The sequence below is a fragment of the Zingiber officinale genome, chromosome 9B (genome assembly GCF_018446385.1).
Source record: "Zingiber officinale cultivar Zhangliang chromosome 9B, Zo_v1.1, whole genome shotgun sequence".
In the NCBI taxonomy this organism is placed as follows: domain Eukaryota; kingdom Viridiplantae; phylum Streptophyta; class Magnoliopsida; order Zingiberales; family Zingiberaceae; genus Zingiber; species Zingiber officinale.
Window position 1 is genome coordinate 115,203,143 of NC_056003.1, and position 24,852 is coordinate 115,227,994.

General features: G+C 34.3%; 1 protein-coding gene and 1 long non-coding RNA gene across 2 annotated transcripts; one reads left to right on the forward strand and one right to left on the reverse strand.

The window, feature by feature from the left end:
* Positions 1-7,136: 7,136 nt before the first annotated feature.
* Positions 7,137-7,762, reverse strand: LOC122025068. The gene is made up of 2 exons (XR_006123594.1): positions 7,400-7,762; positions 7,137-7,265 (listed from the first exon to the last, which is right to left on the reverse strand). It is a non-coding gene; the product is annotated as an uncharacterized LOC122025068 (long non-coding RNA).
* A 502-nt stretch (positions 7,763-8,264) lies between these two features.
* LOC122025493 lies at positions 8,265-23,114 on the forward strand. The gene is made up of 3 exons (XM_042584304.1): positions 8,265-8,753; positions 22,269-22,471; positions 22,573-23,114. Exons 1-3 carry the CDS (start codon positions 8,559-8,561, stop codon positions 22,835-22,837), a joined length of 663 nt encoding a protein of 220 aa, XP_042440238.1. The 5' UTR covers positions 8,265-8,558; the 3' UTR covers positions 22,838-23,114.
* Positions 23,115-24,852: the final 1,738 nt, after the last annotated feature.

A 24,852-nucleotide genomic window follows, 5' to 3' on the forward strand; every position in this document is an offset into this window, starting at 1 on the left:
ACCACTAATTTTTGAAGTTAAATGCGTAAAAAATAGAATATGATACCTAAAAATCATGATAATTTTTTTGAATATAGAGAATTTAATATTTATCCATAAAAAAATAAATTTGTCAAAAATACATTATGGGTAATTTTTAATTATTAAAATATTATTTTTGGCAAAAAAATCATAATAATTCATATAATGGTAAAAAAAATTCAAAAATTTGTATGCTACCAAGATAAAAAAAAAAATTCACACATAAAAATTTGAATAGAAAATCTAACTAGAGAGTTGACAAAATAATTAATTTTATAGAAAAATTAAGTAAATTAATTTTCTAGCATGTATATGAAATTAATTTATTAAGCTAAGCATGATTTTGGTATCAAAAAAATAAATCATTTTATACTAGATTAACCAAATATTTTCTGGGAATTAATTTTCCATCTACTTCTATAATTTGGCCCCTATGATTTTGTAAATATCAGTTAAACCTTCGATGATATTTAAAAAAAAATTTGGAGCGCGTAAAAAATTGAGCATGTAAGATTTATTTTTTATTTTAATTTTCCTATCTCTTCTTTTAATTCCTCATTTTCAATTTTAATTTTATCAAATTGGTCCAACAAGAATGCATAATCTTTTTTTTGATTTGATATATTTAATACTATTATTGCAAAGAGATTTAGAAAGCATTTTTATACCTTGATATAATTTTTCGGGAGATAAGAGACATACCTCATTTACCATATTCGATCTAAAGTTGAAGCTGGTGTCTCCCCCTTCAGTGCTGCTGTCTTCTGACAAAGCTCTCCCTTTATCGATGCTCATCTCGGACAAGCTTTCTTAATCATCTTTAGGTAGATATTCAGCTATCAGTGCTACTTCAGTAATCTCTTCGGTCTCGGAGTCTTCTGAAGATGAGTCGGTATCCATCGAAGAGTTGGATTCAACTTTTTTTGGTTCTTCGTGGAGTTCCAAAAGTTTATCTCTAAGAGCTTTGGTGGATGTATATGTGCTGATGTTGTCGAGTTCTTCAACCGATAGTACGCTTATAAGGTGAAATTCAACGTTACCGTTTGCCATAAACTTGTTGCACTGCTTTTTGGTCCAGAGGTGTTCTTCAAATTCTCTATTCTTATTCTTTAGTGCTTCAAAATTATATTTTATTATTATTAAATATTAAAATTTATTTTAAAGAATACCTCCATTCGTCGCTTTCAAAATGTGACATATTTTACTTAGTTACAACCTAGGTGGTTATTAATCCAAGACAGATAAAAGCTCACTAAGATTCTCCTTCGTTAAAGACGGAGAAGCCTCTTACACTCTTTGATAGCTTAGAATAATATTAAGAATTGAATACAAGAGTTGCTCTTAACTAAGTGAACTAGGGCTTTATTTATAGTGCTCTGGTCAAGCTTATCCATTGCGGACTCCAGGCGCCTGAATGGTGATCCGGGCGCCTCCATAGTGGCAAGTTTATCTCCATGCAACGGCTGGAAGATTGAATTTTTCATGTCTGAGCGCCTAGACCATGTCCGGGTGCCCGAACCATTGCTAACGTGGACCCAAAGAGTGATACACTGCTACGAGGCGCCTGTTCGACACCTTGGTAGTCCGGGCGTGTCGACCAGTTAGCCCAGTGCTAACTCATCTGGGGCATTCTCCGGTCACTGACTTCATCTCCAGTTGCTTGGATGATCCTCTAGTCTTCTAGAGTTGAGCTCACCCAAACTCAACTCCAGCTTCTCATCTCTCGAAAACACCACGCGCATCCTTCTCACTCCACTGGCATACTCTTCCGCAACTTTTCGTCCCTCAGATGCACCGAGCTCATCGACTTGATTCTTGTGCCATCATTCTCATTTGTCGCATCTTTTGCTTGACTTCTTACATTCCTAAGTCCCTGCACACTCAAGCGTAAGACATCAAATACTTAGAGCCTAATTAACTTGATTTGGTTGATCACATCAAAATCACCACGGGGGGGGGGGTACTTACATATTACCTACGAAGATAAGAGGATCTAGTAAATGGTTGTTTTTTTGTTGAATGAAGGCTCGCTCGATTATAGAAATGCTGAATACTATCATTGCTTAAAACCATGATGCATTTCAGGATCATGAAGTAGAGAGACATTCAGTTGATTTACAACTTCAATTCATATCTTAATTACTTGTAAATGTTAATATCACTTACAAGGAGATAGAAGATGGAGAGATGTCTAGAAGTGAGCATGTTGTTGAACTAATAAAGTCTAACAATGAGGACTTAGAAAATATTAATGTTGATTAGTCAGATTATTAAATATTTGTATTATTGTTCATCAAGTAAGTTATGCTTCCATCTTGTTTTGTGCAAAAATTACCATATTAGTAAACTTTATTATGATGTATTGTAATGTTATTTTATAGATATTATCATGGTAGAACAGACAGTAGCACTATATGGTCATATAATTCTAAGGGTTGTCGGGGAGTCGTGGGTATTTTTTGTTATTAGTAATTCAAGTCCATATATAATTTTATTTTTAACATATCTCTCATACCTTAATATTTTTTCATGTAGTTTTACTCCAAATAGGCATCAAGTAGTGACATACAATAGCGGGAAATTTAAAGAAAGAGTTTGTGCTTTTGGTACTATATGGAGGTATGTAGAACAAGAGATGAAATATTTCTATTATAAAGAATTTGTAGTAAGTAATTGAATATATTTGGTATTATATAATATATTTATCCTTTAATATACTAAATTTTTAACTTATAATTGTAGAAAAAATATACTTAGGAGGAAGGGCATGAAATATAATTTATAGCCACTTGAAATATATATTGTGCAAAACTATACAAAGACCTTTTATACTATATGAGAAGTAATGACATGAGGACAGTGTATGTATAAAAAGAGATCTGGGGTGTATGGACGACCACCTAGGCTGCAGAAAGTGACAATCAAATTTTGAAAAAGCTCGAACAAATAGAAATACAGAGTCAGGTGACCCGAGCACAGGATTCACTCGGCATACGTCATGATCCCCATCTATAGTAGAGCATGTCATGGATTTGGTGAGTTTAATTTAAAGTTATATAAGCAAAATTTTAATTTATTACCAAACTTATATAATTTTGGCCCAACTTGTTTGTGCATGCAAGAATGTTCTCTAGATCGACGACCCACTTATTTAGAGGTCTTTATCAAGACTCACAAGAAAAAGAATGACACATTTATCGAAACTCGATCCAAGGTCATACATATAAGATTATTAACTTTATTACATTTAATCATTTACAATGATTACCTTTAGTAATTGTGATCAAATTGGATATTAATCATATTATTTTTTTTTCCAAACAGAAGAAAATGATAAATGGAGTGACTTAAACATCTTAACCACCAGTAGAGGGGGAGAGTTACAAACTGTATCCACCGAGGTGATAAATGAGATATATTATGATGTGGTCGGTGGAAAGACAAAAAACTCTTCCCTTAATAGCCTTGTCTTCCAGGCCAAAGTGGTATTTGATCGTTTGAGGATTCCTAGGAGTTGTGCTACATTTTCTTCTTCTTCTGAGGTGCAGTCATTAGACACGAAAATTAAGAATTGCGCACTCAACTGGCCTCAATGGATCAAAGGATGATTGATCAGGAGCAGAGGATGGAGGATTGGGAGTGGAGGATGGTCAAAAGGGACAAGAGTCATGATGCTGCCTTGGCCTAGATTTAAGCAGTCATTGCTAATTGGACCCCTGACATTGTATGATTTTGAGTCACTGGAGACTCAAGACCCATCAAACCTTGTTGATTATCCTATTCTCTGATTTGTTCAACTACAACTTAGTTTTTTTTAAATATCATACATAAATTATATAAAATAAATTTATTCTGTTTTGATATTTTCTACTTGTTCATTTCTAAACATTATATTACATTTTCTTAGGAATCTCTGTTGATATATTCATTATCATCACTATATGATCCAAGTATCTTTTTTTTTTATTACATGTGGAATTAGTTATACATATTATATAATTTTTAAATTATATATATTATATATTTTTTATTGCATCATTCTGATTACAATTTATCATATTTGACTTTTTGTAGGATTTTATATTACTACCTCATATGATTGTATTTGAATGTATTATTTGAAGTGGATTTCTATGTATGGATTTAGATACTTTATTCTAGATATTTGGATAATTTGTATCATATTATGGATCATCATATGGATTTTAATTTAGTTTGTTTGTGTATGATTACGATTAGTTTGTATGATTGTAATCGTGATTAGTATGGATTGTGTGGATTGTGATTAGTGGTATGTATTGTATGAATTGTATTTGTTTATATGGATTGTGATTAGTTTGTATGGTTGTGATTAGTTTGTATTATTGTGATTAGTATGTATGGATTGTGTTTGTATCACCATCATCTGTGATGGTTTATATTGAAATGGAAATTGTAAATAAGATACATTCTGAATATAAAAATTTTCTTACAATTTCTTTATTATTTACCGATGGAGATTCAAATTCTGTCGGCAAATATCAATATAGAATTGCAATACATTTCCGATGAAATCCTTGATTCCGTCGAAGATTGTCGATGGAAAATAAATTTCTATTGGTGATCATTGACAGAATCATGGATGCTGTCGGTATTATCCATAATGATTTTAACTACGAAATTTAAATTCCGTCAGTAAAATCTTCTACAGAAATATACCTTTCGCAAAAAATTATCGATAAAATTTGTATTCTGTCGATAATATTCATCTACGACCCAATATTTCAATCGTCTGTCGTTAGATTCAATTACCAACTAAATATCAAGAGAATATTTCGTCGTTAACAGTAGATCTTTTTTATAGTGGATATTTCTAAAACCATATATGTAATGGGGGTAAATGTATATTCGCCTGTTAAATTATCAAAAAAATAGAGATGGTTTTCATAGTGCCCATAGAATAATTTTAAAATACCTTTATTATTTTATTCATTGTTAAATTATCCGGTATTTTTTTTTGTTTTGTTGTTAAAATGATGCATAGCAATTAATAAACATGTAAGTCGAGTAGTAATTACCATCAATAAAATAAATATTTTAGTTTTAGATAGGGAATGCTTTGATAATGAAATGCAAGTTATAAAGGGCGTTTTTCATTAATAACGAAGAACACTTTGACTGTATTATCAATAACTAGGGCATCTTTAATAGTAGGAGCTCTTTCTCATAATATCACATCAACATCATGTCAAAATTATAAAATCCACTCACTCTACTATATAAAAAAAATCTTTCGATAACTCTAGTCCCACACTTTCTTACACATTATCCATAAAATATAATATTAAATATATCGTAATTAATAAATTACTTTTTCATTGATTGTAACTGTAGCGTATCCAAATATGCTGAACCAAGTTGGCTCGAAGTTGATGATGTAGTTAACTATCACGTAGCTTGCAATTTCTTCAGAGATATTCTTAAAATTCTTGGGTGGAGCTAGCCTTGAAATATTTGTGACGGATGCTCTCCTTTATCATATCATTTAACCAATTGATTATTGCATGCCCTCATTCTTAATAAACATATTGTACAAAATAATACATATATACATGATGTTCTTCAAGTTATTCTTATACCAAAATCGTCTTGGACCTTTGATCATTGTCTGTTGAGATTGGAGCACTCGAAATGCTCGCTCGACATCCTTTCTTGCGGCCTCCTATCATTCCTTAAACATCTTTCTCTTGTGATCCTGGGGCTTGTAAAACTCTTGACAAAAATAGTCTATTTTGGATAGATATATACATACCATCAGTTAAATAGTATTTTTTATATATTGTGCATTGTTAACTGTAAAATTAACCTCTGGTGTATTTCCTTATAAGACATTGTTGAATAAATTTGATTGGCTAAGCATATTGATATCATTACACGACCCTGCAACCCTAAATAAAGATGTGTGAGATCCATAAGTCTATAGATGTGACTGCTTCAAGCACAATTGTTGAGAAGTCATGATCTTCCCGAGTAAATTGACCTTTCTAAGTGATGAGGTAAATTTTCCATTGTCAATGCATACAATTAAGACTACCCAATATGTCAAGGAAGCAGTGTCTCTGCTCATGTATTTCAAGCAAGTATTGGATGTCAACAACATACATAGGGTTTTCTTAAATATTGAACCCCACACATTTCAATTACAAATCGACAGAAGTTAAACAAGCATTAGATAATAGTTTTTTCAACAATCCATAGGCACTCATGATAATGATCAGCATGGACTCTGTACACCAATTGGCAGATAATCGCTGTGCATTTCTGAAGTGGTGACAAACATTTTTTTTCCACCGCATTGGCCTTCTATTAAAAATAATTTTCAAGACATCGATTATGTGAAAGAATAACCCTCTTTGCATTTGAAATCGATGTTGGAATATAACATCGAGATATATCGGCTCATCAGAGAAGTAATCATTGAAAAGATGAGCGCATCCAACTTCATGATCCCGATTCAAATATCGTCTCCTCTGTATTCTGTCAAAATTTTTTTTAACTCTTTGATATACCATTAGTCGTTGTTCATATAGTCGAAGTATTATTTGTTCATTTATATCCTCTGTATTTCGATCAATTTATTTTTCCAGAATTTATGGATCATAGATTGATCTTAATTTTTAAACATTTGGAATACATGAAGATATTTGCGTGGTTGAAAGGATGGGAGATGAATGAAATGAAAAAAAAAAAAAAAAAAAAAAAAAAGTAGAGGGGAGAAAATAATATGATGGATGAAATATTGAAGTTGTACTTATAGATAATTTTTTAAATAAAAAAATAAAAACTATCCTTGGAATAATAACTAAAAATTAGAGCCATTGAACAATGACTTTTTAAAATTATTTTATTATTTTTAATTTTTTAAAATTAAAATTAAAAAATTATTTTAATAAAAAAAGTTTCCTCGTCGTCATAGCAATACGATAGGAGCTCCTATGGACCTGGGTGAGTATTCGATTAAAATCAAACCGAACCGAATTAATCGAAACCAAACAAATCAAATTTTTTTAACAAACCGAACCAACAATTTTTTTTAATGAAAACTGATTAAATTTAACCGATAAAATATCAGTTAATTAGTCGAAAAATAAATAATTCGAGCTTTTATATAATTCTCCATTTCTCCTCCCGATGTCGGGTGTTTGAAGCCACGAGGACAAAGGCGTTGGGTAGAATTTCATGTGTGGTGCTGTCTGAACCCAAACCTAGCAACCACACAATCGACATCATTGGGAATCAAGCAAGAAATTTCACTAATTTCAGAATTCCCACTGAAATTAGTAAGAAACAACTCACCGAATTTTAGAATCCCCACTAAAACAAGCAAGAAACAACTCACCATATCAAGGGCTATGGTCTTGGGGCTGTAGTCTTGGTCGGAGAGGTAATCCGAAGAGGAGTTTAGGAAGCAGAAGACTAAATGGAGTTGCTGTCAGACTGGAAAATGAAAGAGATGAGCTTCCCGACACCGAAGATGAGGCTAAGAAGCCAACTAGGGCTCTAGTAAGCAGATAGCTCGACTTCCTCTTCGATCACGGAGGGTCTTCCCTCCCGATCTACCCTCCTCTGGCACTGTGTGGCAAGCCCTAAATAGGGAAATGGAGAAATGACAGTGAGTGAAGTCCAGAGCAGCGATTGACGAGTGTCAAGATTGAGGAGAAGTCGTGGACCGATTTACGGAAAAGAAGAGGAGACTCATGAGGAGAGAAGTCGTGTAAGAGATTTCTTTTATTCGGTTTGATGGAAAAAAAATCAATTTATTTGATTTAACTAAATTTCATTTTTAAAATTAAAATCGAACTGATTAAATCGATATAATTGATATTTTTTTAAAAAATTAAAAATTTAAATTAACTAATTAAATTTTAATTCAATTAGTTTATAAATTAATTCAATTTAACCGAACATTTGATCACTCTTATTCGTAAATACTCTAACAACCTCCGTGCCCACTATATCTGTATTATTTTTATACAAATTATAAATTATTATAAACTACATGGCCTCAACTGTAAAATATTGATTCCTTGATTGTGTACTCCGTACCTGTGGGCGCGCTGCAAGCATTGACAATGACCATGAGAGATGAACGTAGGTCCCACTAAAGAAATACACGTGTTTGATTAGTTTAGGCGGACTGTGGTGTTTTGAGTTTGTGTTAGATGCGAACTTATCGCCTCCGTCTTTATTCCCTCGCTCACTCTATTCCCATGTGATCGCCCACATTTGCTTACCACTTCACACTGATCGCTCTTCACTGAAAAGTGCCTCAATACACACACACTGCGAGAGCGAGCGAGCGAGCGAGCGAGCGAGAGATAGAGTGGCAAAAGGTGACAAAAGGTGAAACCCTCGCCCTCAGGACCCCCGTCGTACTCTGCTCAGGGTCATCACGAGGGAGATAAATCACGGTAACTCGGTGGCAAGTACGCAGTGGGCCGAGACTTTTTTACACAGGGATAGAGAATAAATCCCCGTTACCCTGCGGACTCGAACCCATGTTCTCAGTGGCAAACTTCCACGCCTTTACCAGCCGAGATAACCCCGTGGGGCGAGCGAGAGAGAGAGATAGAGAGAGAGAGAGAGAGGGGAAAATGGAAGGGAAGGGGTCGATGCTGGTGCACGTACTGGTAGTGGCCCTCAGTCTCACCGCCTTTGGCTTCGCCATCGCCGCCGAACGCCGCAGGAGCACCGTAAGCGTACTGTGCCTTCTATTTCTTTTAGCACTTAAATGCCGCCACTGGCGCCGCGCTTCTATGAATCCTGATCTGGATCACAATGGAATTGTTCTGTATGTTGATCTGGCTTTTCCCGTTGTTAACTTCCGTGTTGTTAGTTTTCCGGGGGAATCAGGGATGATCATCGCTGGATCTCGATTTTTAGAGAACTAGTTAAGGGTTGAGTGGTGTTAGTAGATGATTAGGGTTCAGATTTACAATGATCGTTTTTGTTATTGAAACATCCTGTTGATTCTATTATTGGCTTGCGAATGAAGTCTTCCATTCTAAAAGAAAAAAAAAAAGTAGGTAAAGAGAAACAGATGGGTAGGAGACATGGTCTAGTGCCCATCGCGCAGGTTTTCCTTGGAACTGGTTTGCTGATTTCCTTTGTCTGTAATTAGTGGCTACTTTTACATTTCTCATGACCAACACCTAGATGGTGTTTGACACAGGTAAAAATCACTAAGGTGAATGAGCCACCATGCTAATTCAATCAAGCGTGTCTTGACTTTCTTTGCAATTATAATAGATAAAAAAAAAAAAAAGGGCAGCCCGGTGCACGAAGCTCCCGCCATGCGGGGTTCCGGGGAAGGATCCATTGTACGCAGCCTTATCCTGCTTTTTGCAAGAGGCTGTTTCCAGGATTCGAACCCATGACCTTTTGGTCACATGACAACAACTTTACTGTTGCGCCAAGGGTCCCCTTCTGCAATTGTAATAGATAAATTATTTTTTTCTCCCAGTATTTAGATAAAATCACTCCATGGGGTTGGGAAATACTCTCCTTTTAACAATGACAACATGAGTGAGATTCATTTACGATGAGAATTTTATATGTATCACTCACATTGGTGTGATTTACCATGGTGATTTAATGTAACCATTCAGAAATGCTGCAATGTTAATTTTATATTATCTATCCTTCTAGAAAGCTACTCCAAAGTGAGACCAAATATATTAAATATATGATTGTTACAGGAATCAAAGGAGAATTGGATTGACTAAATCACATAAACCAAATACCATCTTATTCTTTACCTGTCACTATAAGTAAGTTTGTCATGATTCAAGCACAATGATAAAATTATTACTTTATCTTGATCAGTTTAAATGGTGGCATAGACAAGCATCTGAAGCTATGTTGATGAGCTCGATTAGTTTGACTGGGAATGCATAAAGCCAAATTGATGGTAGTATACTCACCAATGTCTTATAAATTCCCTCATGGCAATGATTTGAAATGTGAGATTGAATCGAGAGGTCACAATAATTCCTTTTTAAAAATTAACGTCCATCCAAAAGACAAAGCAATAGCCCCATACATAATTGGTCCTTGTGAGGCTTTATGTTGTCCGCCATCACTAGTAATTCTTTTCTACTAGATTAGTTCATTCATCCTAGGTTTAGGTCAATTCTAATTTTATTTGTTACAACCTAGTGCGATATTAAGCAAACTTATTAACTTCGTAGTGATTTTGAAATATTGAAGTTTAATGATAGAGGGCTCCTTAAAGCATTAGTAAATCTTTTAATAGGATCACGATATTAACTCTCTTAATAAATCTTTGATTTTGATTTGGGGTTAATTTTGGGATGCCATAACATTCGGTTAGGTCCAATTTTTTTTATTCCTTTGGGTGGGCAAGGGTGGGGTACATAAATGGTGAACAATTAATCGCTAAACACAAGCTCAAACCAATTGTTAGATGGGGAATGTGCATGTGTGATCAATCACACTATCTAAATGCAATGGAGAAAAATAAAAGAAACAATGTTAACAGTTATTTTAACTTGTTTCAAAGACTCTGCCCATGACCCATGTCACAGCTCATCCATGACTGAAAATGTCAAGTTGAGCTGATTAGTATATCATCCAGTTCACTGATTTGCACTTGGAACATTTGCAATATTGTGACATTGTGAGCAAATGTTATGGCGACAAACAAATATTGCTCCTGTGAAATTGTGTGTGTCTTGCAATGTTGGCGACGATCGTGCAAGGGTTCCACACTTGCGACATCAATAAGGTCACGTGTATGGTATGACGTTTGCAAAGCTTCTCCTCTTATGCCTTTTTGCATACTAACACAGGCAAAGCTTCTTCTACTGCAAGCTTCTCCTTCTCCTTCTCCTTCATGTCCCAAATCTCCTCCTTTGCATCTTGGCACGAGCAAAGCTTCTCGTACTGTTAGCTTCTCCTCCTACTTCGTCTCCTGAATCTCGTCCTTCGTATCTCGACATGGGCAAATCTTCTCCTACTATGAGTGAAGAAGGTAATCTCCTTCCTTGTTTTTTCCTCTCCTTCTCCCTTCTGCCTTCCTTCTCCTCTATGATGCCTTTGATGCTGCATCTCGACACACTTCAGTATGGCACGAAATTGCCTCATTTCGGTCAAAATCAATATCCTTACTTGGAACAAGATTTCAAACCGTGATCTCTCCCATAAATAAATCCACTGAAAAGGGTATAGCAAGACTGCTCTTAAAAACTTAAATACAAAAGTACCTCGAGATCCAATCTAGAGGTTACCTTGTACTAAATGATTTATGTTCAAGAGAGAAAAACCCTAATCTCACTCTAGAAAATGAAATGGAGCATTGGATGAGTAGTAAATTGGAGAATATTTGCTCAAGGACAAGAATGGATTGTAAATGCATTAAGTTTTATAACAAAATCCTTCCAAAGAGTCATTTAAACTATGGCTCAAATCGTCACTTGAGCAGCCTTTTTAACCAAAATTATTGACCAAACATTATAATGTAACTGTTGGAATTTCTATCATTCCAAAACTAAGGTCACTCTAGGATTGTTGGTCTACCAAAAATTTAACATTGCTCAACACAACTTTCTAAAATAGAAAATTGATTGACCAAACTTAGGTGTTCATCGACCTGCCTTTGGAGAAGGTAGGTTTCCAAGTTAGTTTTGGTTGATCCTTCAAAACTCGAGGGCTAACACTAAACTCTTATATAACCTTTTAGACATTGTTGAAGCTTCTAAATTTCTCTGTCACTTTACACCTTAACATTGCTTTCAATCAAGCATAAGGCATCCATCTAGGTCTCTCTACGTCGACCTTAGATAGTCTTTGATGCTTAGGATTAAATGTCGAGACCTAGCTCAAAGTCAATGCCAATACTTAGGATTAAACCTCAATATCTGACTCAAAATCAACGATAAGTGTGATATGACTTCTTTAATTGCTCTCTTGGTAACTAAAATTCTACCTTGATACAATAATACATTCAATATAAAAGTTATTTGGAATAAACCAAAAATACAATACTTGTTATCGAGTCTTCTGATCCACATTCAAGCTTGAAGGCATCTCTTCGACGTCAAAGCTTTATGCAGCTTCACACTCGATCCAATTAGCCTATTAAAGCTTAACACATGCAATCCTGCATTACTCAAGTGGACTTATCAAATACAAACCATTAAACAAACATTAAAACACACTATTAACACTAATCACAAGGGAGGAACCAACAACATTAACTTAGTACATTTATGTTATCTATGTTGTCTCTATTAAATTGATTTCATATACTTCTTTGTGATTGGTATGCATTTCCACCCCATTGCATTTTTGTTATAGGGTGAGCAACACTGTTTTTATTGGGTTGATGTGAGTCATCATTGACTATATTGCCATACCTATATTGAACTTTATGTTAGGTGGTGTTATTAATAGTATACCAATCAAGTAAAACTAGAGTTTTCTTTAATATGCATCAATGTTTTACACCTTTAACACTAACTGGTTTAACTCACATAATATAATCTACCTTGTACATTAGAACATGCTCATAGCATCATGACCTATTCATATCATTTGATCATTTATTAGAGCTATGCTAGTTCTCTAGGTGATATTTTTTTTATTTATCTTTTTAGCAATCTCACACATCCATTTTAGTGTTTCCATTTATCTTACATTATTTTTTGTATGTGCGATTGCAACTCAAATCCATAAAGTACAACAGGACAGTTGTATACAATATAATTTCTTGTGTTAGCATGACAGGTGCACAATGCTCACAAATATACTGTTGTTAGCTCATCTCCCTTTCCAACCACGCACTTCTATCCGATATGTATTAGTTAAAATGTTTTTGTAAATATCTAATTCTTTTTGAATAATATATCTAAGACATTAATTTCATATTCATCTATTTTGAAATGTTTCCTCAATTTTTTTCTTATTATTGAAATTGTAATTCACATAATTCTTTTTTAGTTCCAAAGAATGTAATAATGAGGAAAATTGTTACGGTATCTCCGTAGGTAGTCCCATCTACCTGTATGTATATTATTCATTTACGTTTACATCCCTCAATAGGGTATCTCCTAAGGTAGTCCCATTTAGCTGTTTATATATTATTCTTTATATTTATGTCCCTCAAGTTGGTATATTTACAATTGAATCCTATATTATTGATAATTTAGTTCTCAACACTTTTGTCTAAATTAGTTTAGGAAATATTACATATATACACAATTCTCATATTTGCAAAGAGTCAATGAGCAAAGCTGCTGGCTAATAATTTGAACCAACCAAAGGGGTGTGGATCTGCTTGGATGACACCTTATCTCGGATAAAGTAACAATAAATCTCAATCTTTTTTGTCTTATCATGAAAGATAGTATTAGTAGCATTGTGCATTGCAATTTGTTTTTTATACTATAATTTAATTGGCTCACTTGGAAAATTTCTAGCATAGTCACTAATTATTTGACTCTGATGAGATCAAATATAGCAAACTAACTTTGCACTTTTCCTTTGAACTTGACATGACCCATATATATATAGATATATATATTTATTTGCTCTTCTAAAATATATAATTGCTTCTGAAAAGAACAATATCGACACCAATATCCTGATTTGAACCTCCTATCCCTGGGAGGCCATGTTCATGATATATGAGACATTTTTTGAGCAAAACTTCAAAGAGTTAAGTAATCACAATTAGTCTCTTGAAATTCCTATATCAGATAATGAGTCTCCTTGTCCAATTAGGTCTCTCCCCTAATCCAACAACTTCTATATCAAGAAAGCACTATAGGTTGCCAAGGTTTGTGATTTAAAATTGCTAGTGAAGGTCCTTTTAGTCTTCAATAGTGATGGGATCATCCACGTAAACAATAAGAAGGATACCCTTTCATAGTGTAAAAAATTTAGTGGTTTAATTATGACCCTCCCAAACTAAAGTAGTGAGGTAGGTACAATCCGAAACTTGAACTCTGAACAATCTAGGATGTACAAAAGGAGTGAGGTATATTGAAAGGGAGAGGCGTGATGGAAAGGTGAGACTTCTCAATGCGGAGGTCGCATGCACAGAACTAGTTGTTGCTCATCATGGAGAAGAATCGGCCAAGAGCCATTGACAAAATCAAGAAGATGATAGAGGAAGATATGGCCAGCGAATGAGCAATTCGAAGCAACTTCCCTATGAAGAATAGAGTTATGTGTAAAATTATTTGGGCAGTTTCCTAGTTAGTTACATGACTACAACTACCTTGATATATATTATTATTGTTCCTTTTACTTTTATATCCTATAGGTTAATATATTTATAATTGAGACCTATTTGATTTCAAGTATGCTCAACAAATTCTATTTAACTTAATACCTCAAAGTTCTCAATTTTTCTCTTCATAATTCAAGTTTTGAATTTATTTATTTATTATTTAAATCTCAAATTGATCAATTTATTATAATACTATCCATACATAATATAATTAAGGATAATTATCTTGAATTTGATTATGATTGGTTAATTCATTATATATCAATTCAAAAAATGATAGCTTAGAGCTAAGCACTTATATCAATTTAAGTATTCAATATTTATTTATTTTTTCTTTAAGAAAAGAAATGAACATGGAAAAAAATTGATAGGAAATGATATAGAAAGATTTTCCTAGTTTATGTTTCCTAGAAGAAAAAGAATGTAGTAGGAAATCTTTCCTATCTTTTCCTGACCAAAAGAGAGACGACGACGATGACGACAACAACAACAACCAAGTCTTATCCTACTAGGTGGGGTTGGCTGTATGGATCCTTTTACGTCATTGGGCTCTATCTCCTACTATGTCGGGATCTATACTTAAATAAATTTTATCTAGTTTTATTGTTGATAGCCAAGTCTTTTTTAGTCTTCCTCGTTTAATGTGCGTATTTGTCATAACTTCACATTACCTAACCGGAGTATTTATTGGTCGTTTAAGTACATGATCGTACCATCTTAAACGTGTCTCTTAGAGTTTTTCCTCAATAGATACAATTCTGACTTTCTCTTTAATGCTCTCATTTTTTATTCTGCCCATTCTCATATGTTCACACATACACTTTAACATCCTCATCTATACAACTCTCATCTTCTGCTAATGTGCTCGAGTCATAGCTCAACATTCAGTGTCATATAATATAGCAGGTCTAACTGTCGTTTTGTAGAACTTCCCTTTAAGTTTTAGAGATACTTTACAATCATATAAAATACTCTATTTCAACCATCCTGCTAGTATTTTATGTAAGACGTCTCTCTCAATCCCTCTATTGTTTTGCAAAAATGATCCTAAATACTTAAATCTCTCCGTTTCAGATAACTCGTCATCTCCTATCTTAACAATTGTCTCATTACATTTAATATTGCTAAACTTAAATTTCATATATTCTGTTTTTATTCGACTAAGTCTAAAAACTTTCACTTCTAGTATTTCCTGCCAAGATTCTAGTCTAGGATTTACTCCTTCACGTGTCTTATCTGCCAAAACAATATCATTTGCAAATAATATGCACCATGACACTGTGTTTTAAATGTGTTCAGAGTTCGTCCATGATTAGTGTAAAAAGATAGGGATTTAAAGATGATCCTTCATGTAACCCTATTTTTATTGGAAATGCTTCACTTAATCCATCTGAAGTCTTCTCTCTGGTTGTTACATCCTCATATATATCCTTAATTAGTTCAATATATATTACGCTAATACCTCTCTTTTTTAGAATTCTTTACATAATTTCTCTTAAACTCTATCATAAACTTTTTCTGTCAATTGTATAGATCTTGTTTTTGTTCTTGATACTTTTCAATTAGTTACTTGAGAAGATATATAGCTTATATTGTCGACCTTGTATGAACCCAAGTTGATTTTCGGTCATCGTGGTCTTCTCCCTTAACCTTATCTATATTACGCTTTTCCAAAGTTTCATGGTATGACTCATTAGTCTAGTATCCCTATAATTTGCATAGTTTTGTACGTCTCCCTTGTTCTTATATAAGAAAATTAGAGTACTTACCCTATCACGTAATTTTTCATTTTCAATATCATGTTCAATAATTTTGGAAGTCGTTCAATACCTTATTTCTCTATGCACTTCTATATCTCCATCGGAATATCATTTGGTCTAATGGTTTTTTCATTTTGTATCTTATTTAAAGCTTGTTCTATTTCTAAAATTTGAATTCTACGATAAAAATTAAAATTTCTATACTCATTTGACCTACTTAAATTAGCTAAGTTAAGATGATCACCTAAATCTTCATTAAAAAGTTGATAAAAATACCTCTTCTACCGCTCTTTTATTTCTCCATCATATACTAGTACCCTTTTTTTTATTGCATTCATTTTTAATACATTTTGTTTGGATAAGATCTTCTGTCTTCCGCTCTCTCACTTTAGTTATTCTATAAATGTCTCTTTCCTCTTCTTTTGTATCTAATTTTCGATATAACTGTTCAAAAGTTTCATTCTTTGCTTCATTTACTGTTTTTCTTAGCCTTATTTTTTTGTACTATTGTATATTTTTTTAAATTTTCCTAGTCTTATAAATATATAATTCCTTATAGGTTATTCGTTTTTTCCTTCAGTTTCTGTTTACTTTCTTATTCCACCACCAAGATTCCTTCTTGGTGGTGCATACCCTTTTGACTCATCGCTACTATTTTCAACTTCAATATCATCTTATCCCATGTCATATTAGAGTCACCGTATATTTTATCTAATACTTGTACTCTTACTGTATTCTTAAATATGTTTTGCTTCACATTCTTTAACTTCTATCACTTAATTCAGGAGTCGTGTATATTTTTCTTTTATTGATATTATGATTGAGGATATATCCAACACTACTAACTTATGTAGTTAAACTTTCTCTATGGATGATCTTGTAATCTTTTAAAAAAAAAATTCTCTCTCTTTCTAATCATAAGAAAGTCAATTTGTGATTTTTTATTCCCACTTTTGAATGTGATGAAGTGTTCTTTTCTTTTCTAAAAAACATACTAGTTTGTATAAGGTTATATGTTATCGTAAAATTCAATATAGTTTTCTCTTCTTCATTTCTTGTTTCACCCCTATAACCCCATGCACCCTCTCATTTTTCTCATTTTTTCCCTTCGACATGCCCATTTGGATCGTTTCCTAAGGAAAAATATAATATCATGTCTAAGAAACAAGGAAATTGAATCGGAATTGAATTTTGATTTTCCTAGGCTGGTTCATTACAAAATAAAATTCTATTAAAAAAGGGAAAACACAAATTTAAGGTATGATGGCAGGAATTTGCTCGAAAATCCACTAATTTGGATATTTTTACCTTATCCAACCTTGGGGTAATCTCAACGTACCAAAAAGGTGTCTTGCACCGCATCATTCCCCTAGGGTGGAAAGAATTTGCTCTCGAATGTCCAATTGCATCCAGTGACGAAATCCTCAGCCTTCCCATGAATACGAGTTTTGTTGGGTAGTGGAAGTGCATTAATCTAATGTTGGATATTTTGCAAAGGTGATTACTCCTTCAGCAAGTTGGCAAGAAAAACATCTACAAATTCCTCTACCAATGGCTTGACAACTTCTAGAATAGTTATTTAATTTCAGGACTCATTTCTTTACTAAACAAAATGAAGACCATGCCAAATTCTTCCATCTGTTCTTTGAACTTCAACAGAGATAGTAGATTAATCCTTCGTTTACAATTAGTAGGCTCTTTTGTGGGTAGCAACACAATCTTTTTTTTATTGAAATATGACATTGTAAGTATTATTTTGATCATCACGATGAACTTTCTGTTATATTGTCATGGTCTCCCCAAAAGTAAGTGTCATGCATTCAAGGTTACCACACCATACCAAATTTGATCTTTATAATTGGTTCCAATAGAAAATGAAATCAAAGCTCATCTCTAAAACTTAACGTCATTGCCCTTTTGCAACTAAGCAAGTTTGTAAGGTTTGGGGTGCTTCTCAGTTTTGATGACCAATTTTGTATTAATTCTTCAGACACCACATTTTCATAACTTTCTGAATCAATCACGAATTTACATACCTTCCCATTAACTGTGCATGTTGGTTGAAAGATGTTGGTTTGCAGCCATTTGTTATCCGTCCTCTTTGGTGCAAGATAAGATCATTGCGCCATCAATAATGGACCTACGTTGTCACTGCATACTCCTCTTTCCCTACGTTGTCATTATCTTTTTCATTCTCATCATGATATTCTCATCCGTGCCCATAGTTTCTTCATGTGTGCCCATCATCAATGAAGGCCTCTTGCCAACCTTCTTGTAATCTTGTAGCCAGTGTCCTGATTCACCACAGGTATAACACCTCACAGGTTCATAATTGGTGGGTTAATTGGAGTTGAATGTTTCCTGTGCCACTACGATTATTGATGGTTGATCTACTGCCCTCTCATGGCCGGGATACTCTAAACTTGTATGCCAATTAGATCTCCTCTCTATTTGTAATGCCTTTTGGTTTGCCTAAGAAATGGAGATGGGGTCGAATATGTCAAGAGAGTCAGGGAATATTTTGTCACAAACCCCTGATGTATCAAATAACCATTTGATCTTCAAAATTTGACAGTTTGTTTTTAGCAAGTGATAAAACTTAGAATTATATTCATCTACAATCATTGAACCTACACAAATCTTGTAACTTTTGGTACAATAGACGAATATAATTGTGATAAAGAAATGCCACTCGCATATGTTTTTGTAGTTTGACTGAACAAGTAATTTTGGCCTTGCCCATCCTCGAACACTGAAGTTTATTCTATTGCCACCATGCACTAGCATGCCCCTTGAACGGAGCCGCCACTAACTGAACCCTACGATCTTCTGAACCTCTTTGAAATCTAGTATATCATCTACATTACCAATTTAATTTAGTAACTCCTCAGGTTGTAGGTTGCCATGGAATTCAAGGATGTCAATGTGAATCCCAGCGTCCCACTATCGATTGTCATCACACTTATGGTCAATTGGTAGTGTTGGTATCTGTTTAAGTCGTTGAAGTTGTCCTTCCCAAAGGCCCTCCTCCACAGTGGACTTGGATCCCGATTCAGATTTCTAAGTTTCATCGTGAGCATGGCGAATTGTTCTTGCATATGTTGTTGCATTTGTTGGAATCGCTCCCCAAGTACTGCAATTTGATTGCGGTTGTAAATTTCGTCCCGTGGTGTCACTTGCTAATCTCTTCTAAGTGGTATATTGTAGAAAGCGTAGAAGTGTATAGTAACAAAGAATTAACCCATTGATTCACACAAAATAGCAAAGAAAATCTCAAGAAAAATAGGAAAATAGGAATGACCTATTGATTCATATAGAATAGTCAGAAAAGTCTTGAAAGTAGAACACTCAAAATAATTTTATTAATCTTTAATTGTTCTTAAACAAAAGTTATGCCCGTATTTATAGAATCAGCTACAATAATTGAATCGGGGAAATAGTTTTAAAATCAAAAGTACATAATTAAGGAAAAATATAATATCATGCCTATGGAATAAGGAAATTGAATCGGAATTGAATTTCAATTTTACTAGGCTGATTTATTGCAAAAATAAAATTCTACTAAAAATGTAAACACAAATTTAAGGTATGATGATAGGAATTTGCTTGAAAATCCATCAATTTGGATATTTTTGCCTTATTTGGCCTTGGGGTGATCCCAACATGCCAAAAAGGTGTCTCACACTACATCAATTGATAAGGAATGAAATAAAGTATGAATACAAATTGGTAAGCAATGGAAAGGCATAATTTCATGTAGATTGTTCATTAGATGGAATAAATGACTCATTCAAGTTCATGGATAAGGAGTAATTTCCACAATACTAAAATATCTTTAGTAGAAATTGTTCTCTTAGTTTGCACTTTTCATTTAGCATCCTTGGCCAATCCAAACTTAGTGGCATAGCCAGAATTTTCAACCAAGAGGGGTGAATTATCCAACTCTAAAAATTAGAAAATACTTAAAAAATATAAACTGAAATTTTAGAAAATTCTAAACATTGGTGTAGGTCGATTTTCACAATCCAAAAGTCTAAATTTCGAATTTAAGGAGTAAAACAACAACAACTAAGAATTATTTGTGATCTCATTTCATCATAATATTTAGCATTCCTAAATATGAGACCTCCATTCTAATCTAAATAACCATCCTAACTAGCAACCTAATAAAATAAAGTTTATACTTTACAACTCTCCATCAATTAATAAAACATGAAAGAAGAAAAGAACAACTTACTCTTGTTGTTGTTGTGATTAGACAAAGGGGACAAGAGCTGCTTGTAAAGGGTTGCTCGCTAGAAAAAAAAGGAAGGCCGTTATTTTTGAGAAAAACATAGAAGAGAAGATAGGGAGGAAGAAGCAAAAGAGGAGAGCTCTCTCTACCTTCTTCGTTAGCAATCTCGACTAACTTGGGTGAGCTCAACAATGACACAAAGAGAGCAAGGTGCCAACAAAACCCTAGAAAACACAAGAAGAGGATGAAGATGCGAGATCTGCTCTTGTTGCTAGAAGAGGGTTAGCAGCTGATGTTGTGTTCCTTGCTGGCTGGAGAAGAGAAAATAGAGCTCTTGTACTTGGGAAATAGAGAAGAAAAATTATTGGTTTATTGTCATTGGAGAAGAGAAGGAAAAGAAGGAAATGAAGAAGAAGAGGAAGGGAAAAATAAAAGAGAGGCATGGGGCGAAGCTGTGAAGGCATGACAGTGATGTACAACATGGCGGGGGCTGTTGGATGTGTAGGGAGAAAAAAAGGAAAGGGAAGGTTTCCTCAAAAATACGCTAATTCGTTTTAACAAATCGAACCTGTTTAAACTTAAACTTGGTTCGGTCATAACTTACCAAATCAACTCCAAATCAATCCCGGTTTGAACCAACATAATCATTACCTCCGCGCCTATCCGTTGGATTTAGTTCGAACCCGGTCCCATTTTAATTTAGCGCCCTCAGTTCGTGCCTACCTAACCTAGTCAGTATGCACGGTTTGCTTGGCATGTTTAACAATCTAGCACAACCAACACATCTAACCTACTTGGTCCAGATGAGTCGTCAATTCATTTAGTCTGCTCAACCTAATTGTCTGACTCAACCTATTCCTCCTACTTCACTTGCTTGATCCATTTGTCCAAACAGCTTACTTGGCATGATTTTTCGTCCTACTTGCCCATCTCGTCTATTCCACCCAATCTGCTCGATCCATTTTGGTTACTTAAGTTGCTTGAACATACTACATTACCTGCAGACCAATTTATACGATTCATTCTACTCATCTGCATCCTTATTTGTTAGCCTATATCTTCCGCTCGACCAGCTCAACTTGCCTCATATGCTCAGCTGTCCAACTTGACGCCTGTTGGCTTGCTCAATATGTTCATCTCACTCTGCTTGCTCAGTGTACCTCACTCAATATTTGATCAACTTGCCCCATATGCTTGACTGTCCAACTTGATGCCTATTGGCTTGTCCATTCTGTCTATCCATGCTGCTCGCTCACTGTGTGTCATTCAAAAATATATGTTGTACTAGAATTGAAATATAGTGGATGTGTGTATTCCTTGGAATGGTGAAATAGGTAAGAAGGATCATTAGAGAACAACAATTGCATGGGCATTGGTATTCCAAGTTTATTTTTTATCCAAACATGAACTATTTATTCCATAAGAATTTGTAAGGAATAGAATAGATATTCTACTAATCCAACACACCATCAATTTTTTGTCTTGGATTTTACATCTCTTCGCATTTGCTCTGTTACAGATGGGGGAATCGATAGTTACACAACTTTTGTTCTATTTAGAATCAACCTACAGATATATGCCTATAATTACATAAAGCACTCAGAATTGCTGATCCTTTTTTTTTTTCATGCCATGAACTTTGTTGCTTTGTCCCAATTCTAAAACCCTAGTATTTTATTATTATTATTACTTTTTTTCCAATTCAGTGCCTTGTCTTTGCTAATTTTAGACACTTTTTTTCGAGTGTTCCCTACAAAAGAAAAACATTCATTGATACTAGCTCTAGGCACATTGTTGGTCTTATGCTTCCTCTCGTATCTGGCTTATTCGTCAAAACATTCTGACACATTGTTGCTTTTCTTCACAAAAATATTTCATGTTTGTATTTTCTATTATCAACGGTGATTGGTGCAACATTTGTTTTACTTGTAGGTTTACATTCATGTTTTTGTTATGGCAGGGTACTATTGTAACGGACACTTTCAATGCTTCATATTGCGTTTATGATTCAGATGAAGCTACTGGTTATGGTGTTGGTTCTTTCTTGTTTCTTCTATCAAGTCAATCTTTGCTTATGGGGGTTACAAAATGCATGTGCTTCGGCAAACCTTTAGCACCCGGTGGAAATAGAGCTTGGTCAATTATATATTTCGCCTCATCATGGTGATCCTCCTCCTGATTGTTTTATTTAGTATTATTGTTATTATTTTGACATGAGCAAATAGGGGTATGGATCTATTGCTAATGAACTTTTTTTTTGCCAGGGTAACATTCTTGATCGCTGAGTCATGTCTAATTGCTGGTGCTACTAAGAATGCATACCATACCAAGTATCGACATGTCATCTATGCACAAAACTGGACCTGTGAGTCTCTCAGGAAAGGAGTATTCATTGCAGGTGCGGTCTTTGTGGTCTTCACTATGATTCTAAACGTATACTACTATATGTACTTTGCAAAAGCAACCAATCAGGCAGCTCGAAAGACCAACAAGTCTAGCTCAACTGTTGGAATGGCTAGTTATGCTTGACTGATGGCCCAAACTTACATTTCTAAGCCAGAGTTAGAAGTCTACACTATATATCTGCATCTTGTATTGACTAATTATATGAACTTAGGTTTGCGAAGAAGGTTGATACTAGTATATATTGGGGACCCTTCTCTTATCAACAATCAGTCTGGTTTCATCTTTTTGCTAAAGTACCGAAGTTGTGAATTTTAGTTATGGTGTAACTAATGGATTTTGTGCAACCAATGATGCATGGTTACTCCATTGCAATCTTTTAAGTGCACGGATTTGCTATGAACTCAATCTCACATCCTCTAGGTAAATCATCAATTTGGCCTAGTGCTAGTGTAACCAAAAACCAAATTTGATCCATTGCCCCATCCAAGTCTATTCAATTATGCAATTGAAGTTTTTCAACATTTTTGTCACCGTCAAATATATATATTTTTTTCAAAGTGATCTGGGAAAGAACCAAGTTGATCCTTATTGAATGTTTAGTCATTGTAGTTGGCATTTGTTAGTCCTCTGAGTATCAAGTGTCTAGGTATTTTTTTTTTGTGAAAAAAAAGCAAATCTCTATTGGCTACTTTGGAATTTATCTCATCACACTTGTGCTGTCATATTCGTCTTATTATTATTTTTTTGGAAAAAAAATATGATAGGAGGTCCACAATTGGAGTAAATGTGATAACACTTCCCGCTTGATATAGATAGATAAATCATGCGGATATTTTACATCTATTGTAATTGACTGAAGATTTATTGGAGCAATTACCTATGTAATTATCAATTGTGTCAATCTATGGATTGATCCGTGGAGACTATAGGAGATTCTTTTATAGAGAAATATGTTATCAATTACGTATGTAATTATCAATTGTGTTAATATGTTTGCATCACGGCCAACATTTGCATTCCTTTTAAATTAAAGCTTTCAGCATTTAAGGCAGGAAGCTTGAACATGTGTAACACCAAGATAACCTAGTGGTATCCGCAATAACAACCTTACCTTAGATCAACAGATTATATTTACGTGGCCCTACCTCAAGTTGAGCTATCATCTGCCCCCGGCAATGGTACAGTTGTAATGTGTTTGATAGATTAACCAAACACCTATGGTTTAATTTTCAACTATAGTGTATTACAGGAATTTTTCTCTAATGAGATGAAAAACATGGATGTTGGTTCTTAGGTGAAGAATTGTGTATATTTTTTAATTTATCCTGATAGTAAGTGGAAGCTTTTTATAAGATTGATCACCTTTAAAAATTAATCGGCGGTTTAAAAAATTGAATACCTTAAAAAAAAAAAACAAGTTGAGTTATCATCTCCTCAAACTCTCTACTCTGACTTCCGAGCTTGCTGCTCTAAACTTCTACCTCTTGCTGCAATAGGTCACGTCCGTGACTTATAGATCTATAGGTCTCCTCGAGACATGATTATTACCGCCTATGCAGTTATCGGCCGTAAATAGATATGGTCCATGACCCCTATATGGTCCCTCCATGATCCATAATTTGTTTTCACTTGTTCGCCAAGCTTTAGTTCCCAGCTTACTCCACTTGGATTTATCTGCCAAGCCTTTAACTCCTAGCTGACTCTATTTGGACTTGATTCACTTAGCTCCCAACTAGGATTTTCTTGCTTGGTTTCCAATCAAGACTTAGCTCTTGTCTGATTTCCAAACAAGACTGACACTGCCTAGTCTCACTAGGACTTCCACTGCTTGGTTCCCAACTAGAACTTGCACCTCCTAACTTTGCTAGGACTTTTCCTCTTGTCAAGTAACTTGCACTTGCACACTTGGACAATATTTCATCAGTACACAAAGCATACTAACTTTAAATTAAATCATACATCAAAACATAGGTTCGATGTCATAGCCACTCAAAAATTGAAAAATATGGATTTGGACCTCCCTAAGCCTTCTCTCAACATTCAGTACATGCCCCTCATATTGACATCTATTGCAGACTTGCCAAATTAAATACATTATGCAAGACATCCTTAAGTGGTGAGTTTTAGTGAGCATGCTA